Source organism: Sorghum bicolor, chromosome 5, assembly GCF_000003195.3.
Source record: "Sorghum bicolor cultivar BTx623 chromosome 5, Sorghum_bicolor_NCBIv3, whole genome shotgun sequence".
Taxonomy (NCBI): domain Eukaryota; kingdom Viridiplantae; phylum Streptophyta; class Magnoliopsida; order Poales; family Poaceae; genus Sorghum; species Sorghum bicolor.
The window spans coordinates 63,841,351-63,858,399 of NC_012874.2; the positions used below are offsets into that span (position 1 = coordinate 63,841,351).

At 49.8% G+C, this 17,049-nt stretch overlaps 3 protein-coding genes across 5 annotated transcripts; 1 reads left to right on the top strand and 2 right to left on the bottom strand.

The window, feature by feature from the left end:
* LOC8071957 lies at positions 647-13,538 on the bottom strand. 3 transcript variants are annotated; one of them, XR_002453451.1, is made up of 4 exons: positions 13,382-13,538; positions 9,052-12,083; positions 1,357-1,744; positions 647-1,011 (listed from the first exon to the last, which is right to left on the bottom strand). XR_002453451.1 is itself a non-coding variant. In XM_021461430.1 (2 exons), exon 2 carries the CDS (start codon positions 12,025-12,027, stop codon positions 9,103-9,105), a length of 2,925 nt encoding a protein of 974 aa, XP_021317105.1. In that variant the 5' UTR covers positions 12,028-12,083; positions 13,382-13,538; the 3' UTR covers positions 8,835-9,102. The 3 variants fall into 3 exon arrangements, 1 of the variants encoding a protein (XP_021317105.1); XR_002453450.1 differs by having other exon boundaries at positions 647-1,744; XM_021461430.1 differs by lacking the exons at positions 647-1,011; positions 1,357-1,744 and having other exon boundaries at positions 8,835-12,083.
* Positions 7,572-8,242, top strand: LOC110435989 (uncharacterized mitochondrial protein AtMg00810-like). The gene is made up of 2 exons (XM_021462120.1): positions 7,572-8,012; positions 8,144-8,242. The coding sequence occupies exons 1-2, from the start codon at positions 7,572-7,574 to the stop codon at positions 8,240-8,242; spliced, it is 540 nt and encodes a 179-aa protein (XP_021317795.1).
* Positions 14,145-16,598, bottom strand: LOC8071958 (probable FBD-associated F-box protein At1g32375). Its single transcript, XM_021461768.1, has 3 exons — positions 15,377-16,598; positions 15,097-15,279; positions 14,145-14,784 (listed from the first exon to the last, which is right to left on the bottom strand). Exon 1 carries the CDS (start codon positions 16,493-16,495, stop codon positions 15,629-15,631), a length of 867 nt encoding a protein of 288 aa, XP_021317443.1. The 5' UTR covers positions 16,496-16,598; the 3' UTR covers positions 14,145-14,784; positions 15,097-15,279; positions 15,377-15,628.

Consider the following 17,049-nt stretch of genomic DNA (forward strand, 5'->3'; position numbering starts at 1 on the left):
TACATGTGCATCCAACGAGGCCTTGGAGGGAAAGCCCAAACCTTTCCAGCCCTCTTCAGTCACGCCCGAGATTCAGATAATCTGTCAAGTCAGTCATGCAGTGTGGCCTTCAAAACACACTACATCCCTGCCTATCCAGAGGAGCCAGTGCTTACTGCTGAGCTAGCTGAGACAGCAACGGAGCTTGGACATGTGCAGCTTGATACAGCCCCTAACCGGAGATTTTGCTGTTTCGAAGATGACTCTCACAACATATTATCAGGGCATGTCTACAGAACTTCAGTCAGCACGGGGTATGCAGCGATTGAAGTTGCTGACCACATCATCTCCCAATGTCTGTTTGCCAGGAAATTCTGGGAACAAGTATGTGCAGCGATGGCACCCAAATTTCCCTCAGTCAGAGAGCTTCAGTCGTATACAAGTGCATCACTACAAATACTGCCCTGACCTTCCTTCTCTTGTGCTGCTGGGAACTCTGAACACACCACCACGATGTTGTGTTCTGGAAACTGCAACCACCGCTTGCTGGGAGCTTGCCGAGATGCGGTTGCGACTGAACATACTATTGGTGAGATGCAACCAAGTCTGCATCACTGAAGAAAAGGAAACGAATAACAACAGCCCCCCAAAACACCCACAGAAAGAATACCAGAAACAGTTAAACACCTACTTCAGATTTCAGATCAACGAATTCTTTGCAGTAAAATGCACGAGAAATTACATGTGGCAAAAATGGTCAAGTCCAAATAACCACCTTCACCTTGCCACAAACACTGAGAACCCAATCAGATACCAGTACCATGACAGTGGCTGTCTTCGGTCTGCAGAGAATAGCAACAGACAATAGTATTTTTCAGACATTTGTCACTGGGACAGGTCACGCATCAACAGCAGCTGTTAGGGGAAAGTCCCCACAGAAGAATGTTAGGAACAGCAGCTGGGTCAAGCTCATAGAAGCTTTCCTCAATTCTCTTCTGTCAGCAATCTCGTCCAGCTTCTGTAGTACCTGACCTGTTAGAAAGACAGCAAAGCAACCAATGGAAACTTTTACTCAGCAAATGGCTACAGGACAGGAGCTGAGTTGATTTTCCATCAGCATACTGCACACCAAGATCACATGAAATGTGTGATTACCCTCCTTGGTAACCAATGTGTGATCAACGTAACTCCTACTGGACTAAAAGGCCATCACGGTGATCCCCTAGGGGACGGGCAGCCCCAAATGCTACTTGCTGATCAGAAAACATACATGCTCCCCCACATAGGCGATCAACATGAATGCTTCAGTAAGTTTCAGCAGACCAGCAGATATTCAAGGTTTGAAACTTAAATGAAGTGGCATATTGATGAATGTACCTCTGCATCTTCTAAGATTAAATTATTCATCTCTTCAGCAGTCTCTATCCAATTTTCCTGAAATTATCTGTTCCTCTGTTCATGAACATTGCATAAAAAGTGACAGGCGATTGCTTAAATATTTGGAATGATGAACCCTCGACACCTCATTTTTATCATTTGGAATGATGAAGGCAAGTTTGTCAGCTAATTTAGCCATTGTCTGTATAAACAGGGTTGTGGTTAGATGGACTTCTCGTCTATCTAGCCATCAAATTTACCCTTTTTTCTCCAGTTGGAGTCATCATCGGCCGTTGCATTGTTTTGCTGCCATAGCCACAATACTACATTCATCATGAAGAAAGTGAGCATAATTCACTTGCACTTTCATCTTCACATGTCATTCTTCCTGTGTAAGAGATGACAAGCCATATTAGAAAAACTAAAATCAGAACATTGTGTAAGTAATCAAAGGTCTATGTTGCATTGCAAAGCTACACAAAATTTTAATTAAGGAAAGAAAGGCTTGACAGATGGATCAACTGTAGAAACTTGATAAGCACAAGCAATATAAGTTTTTTTTTTTGGGGGGGGGGGGGTACGGGAAATACAGCAGGGGAAGCCCCCCACTGTAGGATTTTATTAAATAAAAACAGAAATCTGTACAAGCGATATAAGTGAACATGAGAATACACCATTTATCATTTTTATATGTTCAGAACAAATAGCAATTACTGATAAGTAGTAGGAGATTTCTGTTGGAATATTGGAAGTTCTTTCATTTAAACAAGTGATATAGGGTTGATATATTAGAGAACTTCCAATAGTTAGGATTTCTGTTGGTAAAGCTATGTAAATTGTATTTTTCCTTTCTTTTCTCTAATATAAAAACAGCTATATTTTGTAATCACACATTTCACAAGTGTGGCAGAACCCATAAACATAAATGTGAAGCCTTTTTTTGTAGGTTACTGTATAACAGCAAGAACTATGATGAGCAAGTGGTCAAACCATGTTGAGTTATTGGTGCTCTGAATTACTATGGTGCTCTGAATCTACATTGATGGATCCAATTTTTTATAACCACATCATCACAGTAACTGAACATGAAACCGGCCTTCTAGATAGAAAAAAAAGGTACAAATTTCTTATTTATCCGTTAACCTTTGTGCCCCTGGATGTATTTGTTCTCAGCACCTAGCAGCCAACAAAGCTACCCGCAGTCTAAAGATTGGACACAACTATATGGCCCTATGAGGTAACATAAATTAATTGACAAACTTCAAAAGTACACTGCAGAGAAATGAAACTTCCATCACCCTTCATGAACCCTTTTCTTTCAACAGAAAACTAAACAATTGTGGAAATGTGGCCAAAACAAAATTTAACCCTGTTCAGGAAAACAAATTTCAGTCAAGAGAGAAAGGGAAAAGTGCATGTAGAGCTACAAGGATTCAGGACTTATGCCTTTATATTTTTCTTCCATGTAAAGGTAACAGAAAGATGTTCCTTTTAAGTTTTAAATAAACAAAGACTCACAAAATTATGATTGTACAGGGATAGGCACCAACTCAGCATCCAAGGAAATAATTAGTAATTGTTAGAGTATGAGTAATACAGGCCCATGAGGCCCATGTATAGCAACTATATTGCCACCCTGTTTAGGGTTGGCCCAAATCAATGAAACCCTAATTCTAACATGGTATCAGGCTAGCTTTCTCTCCCTCCTCCCAGCCGCCAGCCGCCAGGCAGCCGCCTGGCCTCTTCCAGCGCCGCCTCCGGCTGGTGAGCCCCTCTAGGCCGCCGCCGCGGGTGCCATGGCTGGCCAGCCTCCTCCCCCTCCACCTCCCCCAACTTATTTTGCTCAGCTTCCAACTCTCCAGCCGACGTGGGCACAGATGGCGAGCGTCGCTGCTCTGGCCCAGTCTAGCGTCGCCGCGGGCCATCCCAGGGCGGGCGCGGGCGGACAAGCTGCAGGCGGAGCCCGGCCCCCCTCCTCCCGGCGCGGGCGCGCCCCGCCCGCCACCACCTGGCGCGGCGCCCTCCCTCATGGCCGCAGCCCTGAGAGGCGGCGCGGATCACCAGCCCGACCCTCCCCTGCAGCCGCGCGCAGGCGCGTGGGGCTCCGAGGATGCCGCCGTGGAGGACACCGTCGTCGACCCCACCTCTGACGCCACTGGCGGCCTGGTCGTGCGCGCCGGGGCTTCTCCCTTCCCCTTCGGCATGCCGCCGTGGACTCCTACACGTAGCACCTTGGTGGTGGGCGCATGGGCCGGCATCAACCCTTTCCCTGCTCCACCACCCCCTCCGCGCACCGCGGCGCGACCCGACTCCGCTCTCACCACCGCCCTCGCTGCCCACGCGGAGTATGCGGGAGGCTGCCCTCGCTTGGGAGCGCGAGCGCGATGCGGCTGATGCCATGGCGAAGCAGATTGCCGACGCGGAGCAGCTCCTCACCTCTCCTACCTCCCACGACGGCGGGGCCACCTCCTCCAGCTTGGCGGGAATGGGGGCTGGGGCGGGTCACCACACGTCCACCACCGTGGTCCTCTGGCACGACCCAGCTGACCCGCTCGTGACCCAGCTTCACTACCAGGCTGGGGGGTCCAGAACATCCAGCTCCTAGTCCCGGTCGTCCTCGAGCCGAAGTCACCTTCCTATGCCCACTGGCGGGACCTGGTCCTCACCCTCCGCCGCTACGCCCTCGATGACCACGTCCTCCTCGACACCGTGGGCGCGGTCCCGACCGCCTCATGGCTGCGCCTTGACAGCATCGTCCTCTCCTGGATTCTGGGTCCGATCTCCCTGGACCTCCACGACCTCGTTCGCAACACTACGAACGCTCGCGGGGCCTGCCTGGCGCTCGAGGGCTAATTTCTGGGCAACGCCGAGGCCCGGGCTCTGTGCCTCGATGCGAGCTTCCGGACGTTCGTCCAGGGAAACCTCTCCATCAGCGAGTTCTGCCGCAAGATGAAGGGCATGGCAGACTCTCTCGGCGACCTTGGCTAGCCCATGGAGGACCGTATCCTGGTCCTCAATGTCCTCCGTGGGGTTAGTGACCGCTATGCTCACCTCCGGACGTGGATCACTCGTCAGCAACCCTTCCCCACCTTCCTGCAGGTCCGTGACTACCTTGTCAAGGAGGAGCTCTAGCAGGGAGTTCAGGTCGTCTCGGTCTCCACGCTGGGGTCCTCGTCCTCCTCGACCGCTCTCGCCGCTACTCCTCCGCCCCGTCCGGCCACTCCACCACAGTCGTCGCTTCTTGGTCCTCTCCCCCCTGGGCCGAGCGGGGGTGGAGGGTGGGCTGTGGTGGCCGCCATCGCCGCGGCGGGGGACGTGGTGCTGGTCGTTGGGGCAACACGGCACCGGCAGCTCCACGGGGTGCACCCTGGCCATCCTTCCACAACCCATGGTCAGGGCGCATCTCCATGTGGCCGTTCCAGGCTCGCAGGTGCTCCTCCGGGGTTCCCCTCAGCGACTCCGTAGGTGGCACTTCCCGGCGTGTACTCCGTGTCCACGTGGGCTACTCCTTCCGGCGCCTCGCCCGGGCCTGCCGGTTGGGACACAGCAGCCTTGGCTAACTCCTTCAGCACCATGGCTCTGACGCCACCCATTGGGCCAGAGTGGGTCGCCGACTCTGGAGCTACTTACCATACCACTCCCAACCTCAGTATACTCTCTTCTGTTCACCCTCCTTCTTCCTCTCTTCCTTCGTCCATCATGGTCGCCAATGGGTCGTGTCTTCCTGTCACATCCGTGGGTGCCGCCGACCCTCATGGCTCTTTTCGTCTTCCTGACGTTCTTGTTGCACCTTTTATGGTTCACAACCTTCTTTCAATTCGTCGTTTTACAGCTGACAATTCCTATTCTGTGGAGTTTGACTCTTCTAGTCTTACTATGAAGGATTTGGCTTCCCGACGTCCTCTACTCCGATGTGACAGCACGAAGCCCAAGCCCCTTTACACTCTTCGCTTTCCGGCATCTGCCTCGCCTTCTTCGCCTGTTTTGTCAGCTGCCTTCGCCACTATTACTTCCTCCACTACTTGGCACCGGCGCCTCGGCCATCCTGGACGTGATGCCCTGATGCAGCTCAGTCGTAGTTCCGATATTCAATGTACTCGGGCTCACAATGAGCATTTGTGTCATGCGTGCCAACTGGGCCGTCATGTTCGTCTTCCTTTTCATAGTTCTTCTCATGCGGGCCGTATTTTTTACCTTGTACGTTGCGACTTATGGACATCTCATGTCATCAGTATTTCTGGATATAAGTACTATCTTGTGGTGGTTGATGATTATTCGCATTATTCCTAGACTTTTCCTTTACGTGCAAAGTCTGATGCTTTCCCCGCGATCCTCCACTTCTTCGGTTGGGTGTCCACATAGTTCGGCCTCACCATCAAGGCCGTCTAGTGTGACAATGGTCGGGAGTTCAATAACTCCACCTCCTGTGCCTTCTTCCTCTCTCATGGTGTCTAGTTGCGCATGTCTTGCCTGTACACCTCTCAGAACGGCAAGGCTGAGCGCATGATTCGCAACACCAACGACACCGTGCGCACTCTTCTACTTCGGGCCTCGCTTCCTGCTCGCTTCTAGGCTGAGAGCTTGCACACCTCCACCTACCTCCTTAACCGCCTTCCTTCCGCTGCCTGCCTAGCTCCCACGCACGCTCTCTTCGGTACCCCTCCTCTCTACGATCACCTTCGGGTCTTCAGGTGTGCGTGTTACCCGAACACGACCGCCACCGCTCCCCACAAGCTGGCTCCCCGTTCGACCCTCTGTGTCTTCCTCGGATACTCCCCGGATCACAAGGGGTACCGATGCTATGACCTTACCTCTCCTTGCATCCTCATCTCTCGCCATGTGGTGTTCGATGAGTCTATCTTCCCCTTTTCCACCACCACCACTCCCGCTTCCACCCCGAACCTTGACCTATCATCTGTGTTTCCCACTGACCCGGTGGTCGAGCCACATTTGTCGTTGTTTCCTGCAGGTACTGCTATGTTGTGCCCCTCGCCGGGGCCATGCCCCAGCTTCCCGGTCGCCCGTGACACCCCGAGGCCTGTTCCCTGCCGGGGCCTCGAGGGGTCACCTTCCGGGCCGGCCCCTACGCACGGCACGGGTCTCGGGCCGGCGACTCTGACTCCGGCCCTACCGGCACGCTTCGCTCAGTCGGTGCTCGTCTACCAGCGACGTACCCGACTGTCGCTGCTGCCTCCGTCGGCACTGGTGGCCCCCTCTTCGCCGGGGTCACCTACGCCACCGGCGGCGTATTCTCCGCCGATGACACCGACACCGCCACCAAGGCCCCTAGGTACCCATGTCACGACACCGGTGTACCACCCACCACTTCTTCACTGACACTCGCGTCATGTTCACCCTATGGTGACGCGACATGCGGCTGGTACCCTGCAGCCCCAGGCTCTTGCAGCGATGTCTGGGGACTCGCAGGTCTCCCCGGTACCTTTTTTTGTCCGCGAGGCCTTGTTGGACCCTCACTAGCGCCGCGCGATGGAAGAGGAGTACACGACGCTCCTTGCCAACCAGACATGGGATCTGGTGCCTCGTCCATCGAGCTCCAACATCGTCACCGGCAAGTGGATCTAGACTAACAAGCGCTGGGCTGACGTCACCCTTGAGCGGTACAAGGCTCGTTGGGTTCTCCGGGGCTTCACTCAGCGCCCCGAAGTCGACTACGACAAGACCTTCAGCCCAGTGGTGAAACCGGCTACCGTCCACACGGTGCTCTCGCTGGCTCTCACTCGCGGGTGGCCCGTGCATTAGCTGGACGTCAAGAATGCCTTCCTGCATGGCGTTCTCACTGAGACAATCTACTGCAGCCAGCCGGAGAGGTTTGTTAACTCTTCTCGTCCCGACATGGCGTGTCGGCTCAACAAGTCTCTCTACGGCCTCAAGCAGCCCCTCCCCCGGACGTGGAACCATCGGTTTGCTGCTTTCCTACTAACTCTGGGGTTTGTGGAGGCAACGCCAGATACTTCTCTGTTCATCTATCACCATGGCGTTGAGACTGCGTACCTGCTGCTCTATGTTGATGACATTGTCCTCACAGCCTCCAGTGAGTCCCTCCTTCGCTGGATCATCGCCTCTCTTCAGCAGGAGTTTGCTATGAAAGATCTGGTTGCGCTCCATCACTTCCTCGGGGTCACTGTTGACCTCATCCTGTCGGGTTACTCCTTCACCAACGACAGTACACTCTTGATATCCTGGAAAAAGCTAGGATGACTGACTGCAAGCCTTGCTCCACTCCGGTTGACACACAGCGCAAGCTCTCAGAGGCCGAGGGCACCCCAGTGACAGATCCCACTGCATATCAGAGTCTTGCTGGTGCACTTCAGTACCCCACCTTCACCCGGCCAGACATCACCTATGCAGTTCAGCAAATATGTCTACATATACATGATCCCCAAGAGCCACACCTCACTGCTCTCAAGCGGATCCTTCGCTATCTCCGCGGCACCATCGACTTCGGCCTCCTCTTTTACCGGCGGTCGTTCTCCACCGAGCTCGTCGTCTACACTGACGCCGACTGGGCCAGGTGTCCGGACACTCGTCGCTCCACCTTCGGCTACGCCGTCTTCCTAGGCGGCAACCTGGTGTCATGGTCGTCCAAGCGCCAGCCGGTCGTCTCTTGCTCTAGGGCCGAGGCGGAGTACCGCGCTGTTGCTAACGACATGGCTGAGGCTTCCTGGCTCCGGCAGCTCCTTGCCGAGCTCCATAGCCCTCTCTCTCGGAGCACGTTGGTCTATTGCGATAACGTCGTGCGGTGTACCTCTCCACCAACCCTGTGCAGCACCAGAGGACTAAGCATGTGGAGATCGATCTATACTTCGTCCGTGATCGGGTCGCCATCGGCGATGTTCGGGTCCTCCACGTCCCGACCACCTCCTAGTTCGCCAACATCTTCACCAAGGGTCTCCTGTCCTCGACCTTCGCCGAGTTCCGCTCCAGCCTCAACATCACCAGTGGCTAGTTGCGTCCGTGAGGTGGGGGGCTCGTGTGTTGTACTTCTTTTCGTGTTCAGTCTGCAAACTCCGTTGTGCCGATAGTTCAGACTGCGGGGGTTGTTAGAGTATGAGTAATACAGGCCCATGAGGCCCATGTACGGCAACTATATTGCCACCCTATTTAGGGTTGGCCCAAATCAATGAAACCCTAATTCTAACGCTGAAGCAAGAACAGAAAATACAAGCAGCATAGAACAATTAACCCAGAAATTCAACTTAGGATCGTCGCAGTACAGTTGAAATTTGAAGTTGTGCTACCTAGTTTCTCAAGAATATTCATATATTTGGTCACCCAACCAAACCAGCAAACCGATGTTAGCATTATGATTTGTGAAGCAGACATTTGATTGACACATCAAGTATCCAGCACCCAAAAATAACACTGTTTGGCATTCGCGAAAAGCAATCAAAATCATAGGAGAGAAGCTACAGAGAACCTATGAAATCCAGATGTAGAATAAAATACACAATAGAAGGTTTAAAAGAAACAACCAATAACAACCACCTTGACACAAACACTGAGGACCTGTTAACATAACAAGTACGTACTAGTACTGTGACAATTCAGTTTACTTTCCACAAAGTATGTCTACCACAGAGGAGGATACATATCAACACAAGGTAGCATGGTTCTGGATACATGAATAGGTTAAGCTAAGCAGAACACACTAGAAGTTGGCAGATTTGCCCTTACAGTCTTGAGACGAGTCAGACATTAAAAGCAGCAATTTAGGGAAGATCCTTCCTAAAGAAGGTCGGGAATAGCAGCAGGGTCAAGCTCATAGAAGCCACAGAGCTTGCCACCATTCTCTTTTGTCAGACGGAATGATGGTATCCGATGAGAAAACCTCAGGTTCTCTTTCCTTGGTACCTCCAGTGCTCCTTTCTGCACATCAGGCTTGAACACAGAGAGGTGGCCATCAACTTTGGTCAGGAAAGCAAACAGAGTGGTAGTTTCAGTACACATCTTGATCTCACCAATGGCATACTTGGCAGGACGATCTTTCCTGGAAGGAACCCAGTCAGGCGTCCAGTTCTTGTAGATGGCCCAGACCTCACCTACCTTTGGAAGAATATTGACCTGCCGCTTTGTACCCATTTCCCAACTATTTACCACTAAATGGGAGAAAGCACAGGTTTCACAATGCTCAGTTGTTGAATTCTGGATCACAAATTTACCACAGCTCACAGGGATGTCCTGATCCAACCAATGCTTATCTACCTCCTGAGGAAAAGTTTCAAGCCAGGTCAAATGTACTTTGAATGGTTCCTTCTCAACTTTGTTTATCCAACCATAGAGGTTAGGAAATGTATCAGTACTGCTGTAGAGAGCCCAAATTTGCCCACGCTCAAACTTCTCACACGAGCGGTCTTCAACGAAATTGTAGAATTCAGAATCAGGATATGTAATACTGACAAACTCAGTGACCTTTTCCTTGTTGAGATCGATGAAAGAATCCAGAGTAATGGAAGAAAACACTGTGGCTAAGTCACTAGGAAGAGCAGCAGTATCCAGTTCCAGTAGCCCTCCTACACCTAACTTTTCAGTTCCATTTGTTTTATAATAAGGTATACTGTGAGAAAATCGAAGTAGCTGACTCGATGGTATCAGAATATGGGTTTTATCCTTGGGCTCTGCAAATAGGCTCACAAAGCCTTCAATTTTGACCAAGGGGAAAACGATAATACCAACACTCATTGAGTCATCAGAAACTTCCACAACATCAAAGTCAACAGATTGATGATTATCAGTGTCTCGGCTCTGCAGCGGACTTGATTCTTTGTAAAGAGCCCATATCTCACCTTTCTTAGGATGAATTTCAAATGAATTCCTATTTTTGCCTGCTACCCATGAAACTTTATGAGATAAGTACATGGATGGATCTTCTAGTACACACGTCTCTCCTAAGCAGAAGTTCCCACATGCAACAGGCAATTCTTTACCAGTCCATCTGGTCTCTTGTAAATCCGTTGTGTTGTGTTCCAGCCAAGTCAACTGAACAGTATTGTTGGAAGCATGGACGTGATTTATCTGAGCATAATTCCTCGGCATGCAATCATGATCATCATAAATTGCCCAGATTTGATTAACTGCTATCCTGTTAAGTTTTCTTAATGTTCCGAAGTCAAAGAAATCTGAAGGCTCATAGGTAATCACGGGATTACAATGCGTCTCATTAGCAATATCCGTCGCATCCTTCTTGTACTTTTGCTGACTGCCTTCTTGTGTTGCATTTCCCTCATCTTGGCTGTCCAATGTGCTGGGAACAGGTTCAGCAGCTTGATTTTCACCACTACCAACATTATCACTACACGCTTTATCATCAGTTGAATTAGCGTCAGCAAGTGAATTGTCCTTCCTTTGTCTGTCATTGTTACAAGAGTCCCTGCTGCACATGCTACCAGTATTCCCAGGATTGCCATGCGTCTGATTAGCAATATCTGTAGCTTCCTCCTTGTAGTTTTGCTGACTACCTTCATGTGTTGCATTTCCTTCACCTTGGCTGTCCATGGTGTCAGAAATTTGTTTGGCAGCTTGAGTGTTAGCAATAACAACATCATCATTATACATTTTATCAGCAGTGGAATTAGCATCAGAAACTGAACTGTCCTTACTTGGTCTTTTATTGATACAAGAGTCCCTCCTATGGCCTCTGTCGGCACAATCATCATGCTTCCTCTTGCCTAACATCTGAAGATTGCATGACCCTGCAGCATTTGACACTATAGGTGTATCCTCTCTACCAAAGTTCCAGTTGACAACATCGTCAGAAGCAGGAGAGTCTAACATCATACTTCCAGTTGCACCATTGTCTGCAGAAGGTGATGATGTGTGAGATTGGTTTACCGCTGAACACTGAACTACATTACTTCTTGTCTGTGAACTACCTTTCCCATGAACACCTGAGGTTCCAACCCATGTTACATGCTCCTCAGTACATGTGGAATCCACTATTGGTTCAGAATCCATGATCTCAGTGTACAGTATCAGTTGATCAGGGACACCATGTTGTTGATGTGAAACCATTTGTAGTGAAACTTGAGAATTATCAGGTGCAAGTGACAGGAATCTCAAGGGCATGGCCTGCTCACTCAACTTAAAGGCAAAGAAATTTTTGCCACAGTCATCACAGATGGCCAAAAAGTTCCGCTGGTAGTAGACAAATCGCTTCTGGCAGTGTGGACATACAGTCCAGAAAACAATTGCACAATCATATGGTTCTACGTGTCTAGCCCCACTTCTTTTTCCAAGAGTTGTGTCTGATAGCCCTGCAGTCTGTCTTTTGATGTCATAGCGAGATCGCTTCACATGATCGGACAATATCATATGAGCTTCTGAAACCAACTTGAAAGCAGCTTCAGCACCAGGAAGAGTATTTTTGTTGGGATGAAGCCAAAATGCAAGTTCATCATATTGCTTCCTTATCAGAGTGTCATCCGCTGTTACCTGTACTTGAAGGATACCATACCAGTCCAACTGTCTGTTGATCTTTGCCTCAGCCGCACAGTACACTTTGCAGACAGTTAATAACTGGGATAGGTTCTCAAGCTCTGGATAAAGCCTTTGAGCCTGAAGTGCAACCCTTTGGGCACCTGAAAAATCTCTTTTCTCCAACTTCTTTAAAGCAATTCTTCTAGCCCTTACAGCTTCTTCTCTATTGCATTCCATCACACTGTCTTGCAATTTATCCCAAACAACTTTCGCGTTTATGCAATAATCAGATCCTGCATGTATAAAAAAAAATGTTGTTGGTAACAGAAATACGCGCCTCTGACAAAAGCTATAGATGAACCCGACAATTACACAAGGGATACTAATATCATGGATATATAACAACATTAACCACACACATGAATCAATAATTCAGAGTAGATGAAAATACATTTAAGTTTACTACTAGCAGAATTTGACACGACATAACAGACGAAAGCAATAAAGCACAGACAACAGTACAGGCGTAAGCCTTGTAACCATGACATTTCATTGGACTGGAGCTAGCCAAATGTAACCTAAAATGGTAACTAAATCTTGAACTGACTGTGCCATTAGCCCATTACTTGTTTCTCGCAATGATTTGATCCAAGTTCGTTTACACTTCTATCAACACAAAACATATGATTTACTCGACATTTCTTGTCTAATCAAGTTAGCCAGCTCCGATGCAGGTATTGTTTAATGGTCACAGTTGCAGGTGACAAATGCACACAAAAGTTAGATATCACACGAACCTGGTAACAGAGTCTTAGGCTTGGACACCCCATGCAAGGCACAGACATAAAACACACTACGGACAGGTACATGAAAACAGAGAACCAAAACATCATGTCTTGTATCAGGTAAAGCAAATTTTTAGAAGTGGGCGCCTAGCCAACCCAGCAACTCCTGCCGCAACTCTGCCACCTCTTCACAGGGTTTAGGGTTTAGGGCACGCATATTACATTAAGAGGGTGTTTGGCACTGCTCCACAAACTCTACTATGGAGTAGCTCCACAGAAAACTGGAGTTCGTGGAGCACCTCTCACAACTCCACTATTTTTTCTCGAACTAAGTGCATGGAGCTAAAACTGTTTGGCTAAAAAAACGTGGAGCGAGCTGTGTGTTCCATTTGTTAATGGAGGAGTCAAGAAGTTCAGACACAAGATGCAGAAAGCCCAAGCAGGCCAGCATCCGAGACCACCGTACACAAAAGATTCCAACTAGCTCACAGAGGTCACATTCTCTTCACAATCGATTAAGATTAAAATAATGGCAAAGCATGCGGCCGCAGCTGCATAAACCTAGCGTCACCGTCAACACTAATCCCCAGAACTCTACCAGATTAGGGCGGCACCAACCCTCCAGCGCGACTAAAAAAATGGAAACCTTTCTCTAAACCACCGTAGCCCTGGCGCGGATCGAAGGACCAGCGAGGCCGACTGATCCGGCGGGGCGAATTTCGGCGGCGCGGATCGAAGGACCAACCTCGCGCGAGCGATCCAAGAAAGGGGAAGGGGGCAAGGGACGAGGGGCGGGGTTGACTAACCGGAGCAGAGAGGTGCGCCAGAGCTGGGTGGTTGGGGAGGACGGAGGAAGGCCGGCGACGGGGGCGGCGGGTGCGGTCGGCGGCCAAGTGGCGAGTCGGGGTACTACTGCGCCAGTGTTGGATGGAGCTGGACCTCCGTGCCGCCCCCACCTGGAAGCGAGACAGAGTGGGCCGTGGGCGAGATATCACTTTGGGCCTGTTTGGTACAGGTCAGCTTCATGAGCTGTTGTGAGCTGTTTTTTTTTGTCAAACACTTATTTCCAAAACAACTTTATGGGTGAAGCTGTTTTTCCCCTTCTCTCACAAAGACATAAGTTGGATGAAGCTGGAAAAAAATAGCTTATTGCAGCTTCTCCCTCATTTCTCTCTCTCAACTATGTATGAAGTAGTTGGTGAAGCTATTTTGCCAAACACTTTTTCCAAACACAGCTCAGCTTCGTATAGAAAGTCACTCATGAAGTTATTTTCTAAAAAAACAGCTTTACTAGTGAAGTTGAGCTGTGCCAAACAAGCCCTTTTATCTTTCCAATTTTATTAGCGCAACATCCGTTCATATAAAAAGTTTTGGGTCCCTAAACTTTTTAAGTGCATACCCCTTCATTTATGTATGTATTTTACGAAAACATTCCATAATTTCTTTTTCTTTCTCAGTGTTTCCCCCACCTTCATTTTTATGTAACAAACAAAGTCTATGAAACAAGAGTACCCATAATTTGAGGTGGATGGAGTAATGAAGTGCAAAGTCTATCAATGGCAAACAAAATGACCAATTTCAATTTGAAAATCAAGTGTTTACTACTATAAGGAAATTGGCGTAGGCTTAGTCTTCTTTTCAAATTGACCATCTGAAGCAGTCACCTACTCCAAAGAAACAATTAAACATGCCACTACTAACATTTTTCACAAGCCTTTAGTCGAAACACACACGGCTTCCTTGTCCAACAACATAGAATTCGACTTCAACATTTGGTTGATATACTTGATACATCAGATCTTCCCCCCAGTCAAAACACACCAGCCTTTGCTGTCCAACAACATAGAAATTAATCAACTTCAACATTTGGTTGATACATTCTGCAAATCTTCCCTCCAGTCAAAACGCACACACCTCCCTTTGCCAACAACGTAGAATTCGACCTCAACATTTGGTCCATACATGCTGCAGATCTCCTTAATTACATATCTCCTTGCTTTGTAGAGGAGCTTGGAACTTCCTCTTGTAATAGTGAATGACCAAATGTTTCAGATTTGTGGCATTGCATTCTGATAACAGCTCCACAAATTCCAATTCTTCATGAGAGCTTGTACAGTTACTGATTTTGTACCTCTTCAAATGAGCCGATGTCATCAATCCTGCAACTCTCTGTCGAGCGACAAGGGCAAGATAGCGGGCAAGAATAATGCTGAAAATAAGAAAAAAAAAACTGTATTAGTTGCATGGTTTGGGTCCATCAACATTGACCTATCTAAAATGGTGGTGGCATGTTATACCAGATGTTTGGGTTTCATGTAGTGCTAATCAACTAAATACGATTTTTTTTTCTGAACTGATTTCATTTCACTTTTAATCATGCGTAGATAGGTTAATGTTACACAGAAGAACAAACATTATCATAATCTCAGCCACACCTAAGAAAAATGCAGATTAAGAAACTCTTAATTAGAGTTAAAAAGATTCTTATAGAAAGGATAGTAGAAGCTTAATTAGAAATTACCTGTGAGTCCTCATCAAGATCAAGCAATCGGACAGAAACCTTCTTTGCACTAGTGCAGTTCTTCAAGAAATGGAACATGCTTGGTGCCAGGCCATGGCCATTCCGCTCCAAGTTTATCTTCAATGTCTTACATTTCGGCAGCCTGCTTGTCTCATTCAAGAAGCTCTCATACCCTGCTGCTCCCTGTCATGAATCATGAGTAGAAACAAAAGGCAATGTAAACCACCAGATCATAAGAAATTCGATTGGTTTTGAGGAGATTCAGTTGATAGGAACGCACCTGAGGAATGTGGACAATCAGTCTCAGCTCATCAACTTCATCAAATTTCTGTAGCAGGGACGTTAGCGCCACCGCGGATCTTCGATCCGGTGTAATGTCTAGCAGATGAAGACGACGGCTGACATCGACAAACTGATGACTGTCATCGGCGTAATCCCCCTGTCCAAACCAACTCTGAAAGCTTGGGCACGGAGAAACGAGCCTTGAAGGCGTAGTATACACTGAGCTTCTCCAGTCTTGGCGCCACGACCTCTACCGGAGGCGGCGAATGTGCGTCCAGATGCAGAACCACAGCGAGCGCAGCGTGTCGGAGCGGATGGAGACGACGTCGTCGTCGGAGGTGTCATCCAGCAACGTGAGGCGGAGCTTGAGGTCCCTGAGGCACGGGCACCGCGTGGACGACACGAGGGCACTGAGCTCGCCGCCGTCCATGCGGCCGTAGAGGATCGTCAGCGCGGTCAGCGCCGTGAACGTGAACACGCCGGCCGGTGCCGGTGCCGGCGCGGCGGGCCGCAGAAGCCACGTGTCCTGGAGCTTGAGCGTGATGGTCTTGGCACGGGCACACGCGGGGAGCGGGAGCTCCTGCAGGGTGACGGGGTGCAGGTAGGACAGCCGCGGAGGGACGAGGAGGAGCAGCGACCCCGCCACGCGCACCGCCGCGAAGCGAAGCCACGGCGCGGCGCGTGCGGCCGGGATGGCGCCGGTGCTGCCGACGTCGGAGGCGGACAGGGCGATGAGCAGGCGATCGAGGGTCGGCGCGGCGTGGGCGTCGAGGGCGGCGTCGACGGTGTCGACGAACGAGGCCGGGCGGGAGGACGGCGGCGGCGGCGCGTCGGGGCCGTCAACGAGGACGAGCTCGGGCACGTCTGCCCAGAGGTGGCGCCAGCGGCGGGAGAGCACGCTGGTGCGCGCCGCGGCGCGGGCGCAGCGGAGGCGGACCAGGATGTCATGCAGCAGCTCGTCGGGGAGGCCGCTGATGCGGTCCTCGCCGCCGGAGCGGCGGCGGCGGCGGCGGCGGCCTTCTTTGCTCACCATAAGCGACGGCGGAGGCAATCTGCGGGTTACGATTTGCGAGGCAGGGGAATGGTCGAGGGGAGACGAGACGACGCCGCGATCCATAGGGTTTGCGGATTCGCCATCGCCAGTAGCCACACGCCCACACCCACCGTTAACAGTGGCTTAGGTTCGAGTTCCATTAGAGCATGGTCAATAACAGAGCCAATAAGCCAAGTTATAAGAGCCAACAGCTAAGGTATACAATTGGAAAATTTAAATATTTACATCCTTACGGTTGGCACTCCTTCAGTTGCTACTTTTAAAATAATAATAATTACATTACCACTAAATAGTTCAAAGTACTCTATTTTGCTACTTTGGACCACGTGGCACCTAATAAGTTCATCCTTCTAGCCTAGAGAAGACATAGAAAATGACTATTCTGTCCCTATCCTTTCTCTCTGCGCTAAGTAGTCTCTTTCTCACCAACTAATACATGGACCCCAACCTCCAGCCAGCCAGCCCTTTCTCTCACTTCCATCCATGAGTCTTGTCGTCCAGTCGCAGCAGGCGCTGACAAGCTCTATGCCCTCCACCAACGCTAGGGCGCCGTTTCCGCGCGTGGAGCTCTAGTCGCGGAAACCGCCGTCGACGAGCTAAGCCACGTGCCATTCGCA

What these genes read in the sequence shown, in the direction of transcription:
- LOC110435989 (XM_021462120.1), top strand. Translation starts at nt 7,572, where the DNA reads ATGACTGACTGCAAGCCTTGCTCCACTCCGGTTGACACACAGCGCAAG. An exon ending in CCGAGGCGGAGTACCGCGCT is followed by an intron (nt 8,013 to 8,143) that starts GTTGCTAACGAC and finishes AACCCTGTGCAG; the next exon opens with CACCAGAGGACTAAGCATGT.
- LOC8071957 (XM_021461430.1), bottom strand. Translation starts at nt 12,027, where the DNA reads ATGGAATGCAATAGAGAAGAAGCTGTAAGGGCTAGAAGAATTGCTTTA.
- LOC8071958 (XM_021461768.1), bottom strand. Translation starts at nt 16,495, where the DNA reads ATGGATCGCGGCGTCGTCTCGTCTCCCCTCGACCATTCCCCTGCCTCG.